This window comes from Vitis riparia, chromosome 19 (assembly GCF_004353265.1).
Source record: "Vitis riparia cultivar Riparia Gloire de Montpellier isolate 1030 chromosome 19, EGFV_Vit.rip_1.0, whole genome shotgun sequence".
NCBI lineage: Eukaryota > Viridiplantae > Streptophyta > Magnoliopsida > Vitales > Vitaceae > Vitis > Vitis riparia.
This window is the reverse complement of record NC_048449.1, coordinates 24200355-24206393: the sequence shown is the minus strand read 5'-3', so window position 1 is coordinate 24206393 and position 6039 is coordinate 24200355. Positions and strand designations below refer to the sequence as shown.

The window sequence follows — 6039 nt, the reverse complement described above, 5'->3', positions numbered from 1 at the left end:
ATATATATAAATTAATAAAAAGAAAAATTTAATAAAATAAAAAAGGCAAAAAACCACTAACCATAGATTTAGGTTAAACCTGGAAGCCCATAGTTATTAATTTGGTGGGGGCCCACAGTTACTCTTAAACTAGCGTTCCACGCCCACCGTCCAGCCCAAGAATAGGAGCTGGAAAAGAATATACCTCCGGCGCATTCTGCACCACGCTTACTTTAGCAAACCGAACTTATCCTGCGCTTCTGACCTATATGTTCTCACCGACTCCCTCATCATATTGTTAGTATATTTCCTTGAAAAATTCCATTAATCTCACGCTCGTAATTCATCACAAGTCTCACTGTAATCTTTCCCGTCTTCAAAATTTCACTTTTTTTGATCTATAAATTGTTATGATTCGTGGTCTGATTTGATTTTCTCATGTGCGTCGTCGCAGAAATTTAGTTGAAGAACAATGGCAACAAAGAGGAGTGTGGGTGATCTGAAGGAGGCGGATTTGAAGGGGAAGAGGGTGTTTGTGAGGGTTGATCTGAATGTTCCTTTGGATGAGAGTCTCAAGATCACCGATGACACCAGAGTCCGTGCCGCTGTGCCCACCATCAAGTACTTGATGGGTCATGGCGCTAAAGTCATCCTCGCCAGCCACCTTGTATGATCCGGATTTCCATTTACTTCTCTGTTTTCCTTGTTTTATGATCTGGGTCTTTTGTTTTTTGGGAAAACGTTTTGTTTTTTTTGTCTGGATCAATATGATTATGCTGCGGGTTATGCATGGGTTTTTTTCTTAGAACGGAAATTTGGACCATGCAGATTCGTTTTTATTTTTATTTATTGTTTTTAGGAGACTGGATTCTGGGTTTGTTTTAGATGTTTTGGTTTTTGATTTCTATTTAATGATGTTTCTTTGGATTTATCTCTGCTTCTTACATCACTATGATATAGATCCATGTAGATCAATGTGCCTTCTTTCTGTGTTTTTGACAAAAAACTTTTAGGCATCTCTCTGGTTTGCTATACTTGGATCAATCTGAAGTGAGCTTATGGTCGATTGATAAATCACTTCATAACGTTTTGATTTTTATGAAATTCGAAACAATTTCAGCTATTGTAATTGTTTTTAGCTGTTTCTGTCATTTGTTAGCTCTAAAGATCAGGTGAGAGGGTGAAGTTTTGAGCTTGAATGTTGATAGTGATTATTAGGGAAGTGTATGTTTGTCAGATCTTTCATGCATTTGTGTTAGGGTCAGGGAAGTTAATAGAATCTTTTTGCTGGTTATGAATAGTTGTAATGGAGAAAAATTGTATATTCATTGCTTGGGGGGAAGATATCATGATTTTCTTTTGAAGGGTCAAGAGCCCAGTGGTTCCTGCATTCAGATAGAGATTGTTAAGAATGCTTTCGGTCTAGTCTTAGATGGTTAAAGCTGATTTTTTCCTAGAACAGAAGTTGCTGAAGCATGGTGAGGAGAATGGTGGTTTTCATTGCAGGATTTTGGGCTTATTCAAACCCTCTGTTGCTAGACATGAACATGGGGGGTGCTTGTGAGATTTTGTAGAGGTGTTGTTTGTGGATTCATCAAGCCAGTTAGTCTTACAAATAGGGTTCAACTGTTGAAATGTGGAAGAGGAGAGAATATGATTGAGAGTGAACATATTAGTCTAGTTATGAACTGCTCACACTTTCCTGCCCTCTATCATTTTCATTGCAACAACACATATGTGATGACTTTCCGCAGTCAAAGGTTTCTGCTTGTGACTTTATGTGCCTGTGAGTGCATATGTTAAACTAGGATTTCAAGCTTTCATATGGTAGAATTAAAGTATTAATGTTTAATTTTTGTTTCTTTCCTGACTTTCTATGGATTCATTTCTTGGAATATATTTTTACATGTTCTAATTTATGAAACTGATGATTCTGAATTGCTGTTTTCAGGGGCGCCCAAAGGGTGTTACACCTAAGTACAGCTTGAAACCTCTTGTGCCAAGGCTGTCTGAACTTCTTGGAGTTGAGGTTTGTTTATTCCCTAATATTTCTGTTGTTTTGTTATTCAAACCTGATTTGGTTGGCATGAATGTACCCATTTGGATGACTTTTTTGTTTGCCTTTACTAGGTTAAAATGGCAAATGATTGTATTGGTGAGGAAGTCCAGATATTGGTAGCTAAAATACCAGAAGGCGGGGTTCTCCTCCTTGAGAATGTGAGGTTTTACAAGGAGGAAGAGAAGAATGACCCTGAATTTGCCAAGAAGCTAGCTTCACTTGCAGATCTCTATGTGAATGATGCATTTGGAACCGCTCACAGAGCCCATGCATCTACAGAGGGAGTTGCTAAATACTTGAAACCTTCTGTTGCCGGCTTCCTTATGCAGAAGGTATGGTGGTCATCACTTTTTAATACATCTTCCTTTCCATGCCCTCCAATAAAATAAGTTCTAATCTTGTAGAATCCATACATGTATATTAAGCTCTTGGGTTCAGCTTCCTTTAGGTCCACCTTTCCATTGCTTTGAAACATAAAAATAATTTTAAAAAAGGACAAAAAAGCCAGAAGGTCTATGATCAGTTACATTCAATGGTCCCAAGGATGTTTGTTTGTTGGGTGTTGAAATCCGTGTGGTTGGTAAGGATTCTGAGCTATGTTGCAGGCAACAGTTGCTTTATCATTATTTGGTTGGAACCAAAGTGTAGATGGGGACATATGTGGGGTAGGGGTGGTGTAACGATTAGTTAGGATGAGTGGATATAAGTTGTTTCTATCTTCAAGAAGAAATGAACTGATCCCTTTGTACCTTCCAGATCAGCTTTAATTGAGCTGAGGTCACAAGGTTGAGATGTGCTTAGAACTTGGCCTGATCAGGGGTGTAGTGAAATGGCCTGAGGTCTAAAGCCCTGCCCTATCTTAACCAAGAAGGCATGCACTTAACCTATTCCAGAGGTAGCCAAGGCATGATAAAATGAGGCCTATTGTCTGCTTGCTTACCCAATTTGACCCGATCTCATAATGACATTATCCCTTTAATCATGTTACCATCTTTCAGATTTCACTTTCTGGAAATTTCAATCTGTCTCCTTCCCCCTTTCTCCCCCTACCTCAATTCCTCCTTCCTTTCTGGGTCTGGTCTGTTTTGCACAACTAAGCGCTGTTTGGGCATCAGTTGGTTGGACTTGTGGTCAAATAACCCCATATTGAATACGTTCATGCACCTAATAGGCCTACATGTGAATGAAAGAGAACTTATTTACAAACTTAGTTGATCCCTGAACATGTATCTATGTATTTGAGTTTGTGAATGAGCCTGGTTTATCCATCTCGTAACAAGCTTAAAATAGCTAAGCAAGTCCGAGCTTCATCTGTTCATAATCTGGGTGGGTCTTTTACAAACATGAAATAATTTATCATTAATTTTTTTTTGGCTAATTTATCTCTACCCTAAAGATGCTACTAATCAGATCCATAATGTTTGTTTGATATTAATAAATGCTATGCAGAGTGGATCCTAGCAATTAAAGTAATGAGTTTGACCTGTTACATTCATGTTTACAACGTTGAATGGCCCTATCTTTTTCATATAAATATTGGTACTGTAGTTCTTTTTGATGGAAAATATGAGTACTTGTTAACATAATTTTATTGTTTCTGTACTGCTCCAGTGCCATTGAAAGTGAATTATTTGATGTACATAACTTAATGTATGAAGTCCAAATAGTGGCTACACCTTGGTTTTCTTTGGTTTATAATACTTATTTGAGTTTACTTGACATAACATTTGTTTTCTGATTTTAGGAACTTGACTACCTTGTTGGAGCTGTGTCAAACCCCAAGAGGCCGTTTGCTGCAATTGTCGGTGGCTCGAAGGTGTCATCCAAAATTGGAGTGATTGAATCCTTGTTGGAGAAGGTTGATGTCCTTCTTTTGGGTGGAGGAATGATGTTTACCTTTTACAAGGCCCAAGGTTACGGTGTTGGTTCCTCCCTTGTAGAGGAAGACAAGCTGGATCTTGCAACTTCACTTCTTGAAAAGGCCAAGTCCAAAGGTGTCTCACTACTTCTCCCCACAGATGTTGTGATTGCTGACAAGTTTGCTGCCGATGCTAACAGCAAGGTTTGTTTGCTCGTCCTTCTTTTTGGAAAAAAATTTCCCTGTCCCAAACTCTCTCAGAAAATATCTTCCTCAACTATCCATTGATATGTATTATGATAATTTGTTTCTGAAAGGGTTAAAAACTTCTGTTCAATGTTTTTGCAGGTTGTCCCTGCATCCTGTATTCCAGATGGTTGGATGGGGCTGGATATCGGACCTGACTCTATCAAGACTTTTGGCGAATCTTTGGATACTACCAAAACCATCATTTGGAATGGACCTATGGGTGTGTTTGAGTTTGATAAGTTTGCATTGGGAACAGAGGTAATGCATAATATACACATACATGAAATATTCTAATGTCAACTACATTGTTTGATGCTCTTTTACCTGCAATGCTTGAATTTACCAAACCAAAAACCTTTGCCCATGTTTCCTGGTAAACAATCTGATTTTCCCAGTTGGAATTATTTTCATGAACTTCTGGGAAGAAATTCTAGTTTGTATGAATGATGCAAAATAAGAACTTCACCATTTTTTTGTAAACTGAAAAAATATTTCAATGCTACGATGCTGCTACAAGCCTATTTCACCAGGAAGCTCAATTACCTTATTTTGTGAGTGTATTGAGGATTATTCTTCTCCAACTGCAGGCAATAGCCAAGAAGTTGGCAGACCTAAGTGAGAAGGGGGTGACAACTATTATCGGAGGTGGTGATTCTGTTGCTGCTGTAGAGAAGGTTGGGCTCACTGATAAGATGAGCCACATCTCAACCGGCGGTGGTGCTAGCTTGGAGTTGCTGGAGGGGAAGACATTGCCTGGAGTCCTTGCACTCGACGATGCCTGAGCTGGGGTTTGTCTCCATATTTCTAGTAATGCCATGGTATGTTTTTTTGCTCCTTGTTTAGGGGTTTTGGAAACCATAACAAAGAGGTGATCCTGTAGAGGCTATGGATCAAATTTTGAATAAGTAGGTGGTTCTCAGCCATGAATCCTGGTGTTTTGCCTGGGAACAACGTTAATTATCCTACAACATAAGTTTTCTAACAGTATGTTTTTGGTTGTGTGCATTATTTTTGAGATGAAGCCCTTGTTGTTCCTAATTTGGTAGGTCTTGCCCTCATGTTTTTGGTTAGATCTTATGTTACCCATTAGGTTTAAGGTTACTTTTGGTTCCGGAAATTACTTAAGCAAGAAAAAAAAATACTAAGGAAAATGTTTGTCTTGTTTAGATGTATTATGAAAAATATTAAAGAAAATAAAATGTAATTAAAAATTAATTAAAAATGGTGCATTGTCAAAATGTTTTATCTTTATGTTGAGAAGAAAAAAATGGATTTGAAGTTTGTAATTTTTTTATTTATTTGCTACTTCAAAATTATTTTATTTGGATTTTTCTTCAAATTTTCTACAAACCAAACATGGCCTAAAAGTTAGCATATTTTTTAATGTGAAATTCAGCAATAATGGGTGATTTAGGTTTTATTTGAGGGGTGATTGTGGTAAAAATGCATTTAGCTTGTTGCCCTTTGGTTGGTGTTACCTTTATTATTAGCATTTTTATGCAGAATTAGACACGTTATGTTTGGCAAAGTTCTAGATAAAAATTATAAGGAAATAAAAGGATAAAGACACTTTATAAGTGCTTTCTTTCTTGATTGGAAGCCTCATGCAAAATTTGAGGGAAAGAAAATTAATTTAAAATAAATTATGAGAAATGTCTTTGAGAATTGTTTTTTAGAACATAAATACGTTTCATAATTAAAAGCATTATTTTTTATTTTTCAGAATAAAAAACATAAATACTTTTGATAATTAAAAACATTATTTTTTATTTTATGTTTTTATGAATAAAAAATAGGATGTTTTTTTGAGTTGTTTTAAAAAATAATTATATAAATATATAAAATGATTAAATTAAAATATTAAATATAAAATTATTTTTAAAATATATTTAAA

At 36.3% G+C, this 6039-nt stretch overlaps 1 protein-coding gene across 2 annotated transcripts; it reads left to right on the top strand.

The window, feature by feature from the left end:
- Nucleotides 1–203: 203 nt before the first annotated feature.
- LOC117909161 (phosphoglycerate kinase, cytosolic) lies at nucleotides 204–5183 on the top strand. Of its 2 annotated transcripts, none has more exons than XM_034823066.1 (7): nucleotides 204–276; nucleotides 434–646; nucleotides 1931–2008; nucleotides 2110–2370; nucleotides 3783–4100; nucleotides 4245–4403; nucleotides 4733–5183. In XM_034823066.1, the coding sequence occupies exons 2-7, from the start codon at nucleotides 452–454 to the stop codon at nucleotides 4925–4927; spliced, it is 1206 nt and encodes a 401-aa protein (XP_034678957.1). In that variant the 5' UTR covers nucleotides 204–276; nucleotides 434–451; the 3' UTR covers nucleotides 4928–5183. The 2 variants fall into 2 exon arrangements, with proteins under 2 accessions (XP_034678957.1, XP_034678956.1); XM_034823065.1 differs by having other exon boundaries at nucleotides 232–339.
- Nucleotides 5184–6039: the final 856 nt, after the last annotated feature.

Coding starts and splice junctions, on each gene's coding strand:
- LOC117909161 (XM_034823066.1), top strand. CDS start 452: ATGGCAACAAAGAGGAGTGTGGGTGATCTGAAGGAGGCGGATTTGAAG. Junction 2,371..3,782: donor CCGGCTTCCTTATGCAGAAG/GTATGGTGGTCA, acceptor TTCTGATTTTAG/GAACTTGACTACCTTGTTGG. Junction 4,101..4,244: donor CTGCCGATGCTAACAGCAAG/GTTTGTTTGCTC, acceptor ATGTTTTTGCAG/GTTGTCCCTGCATCCTGTAT.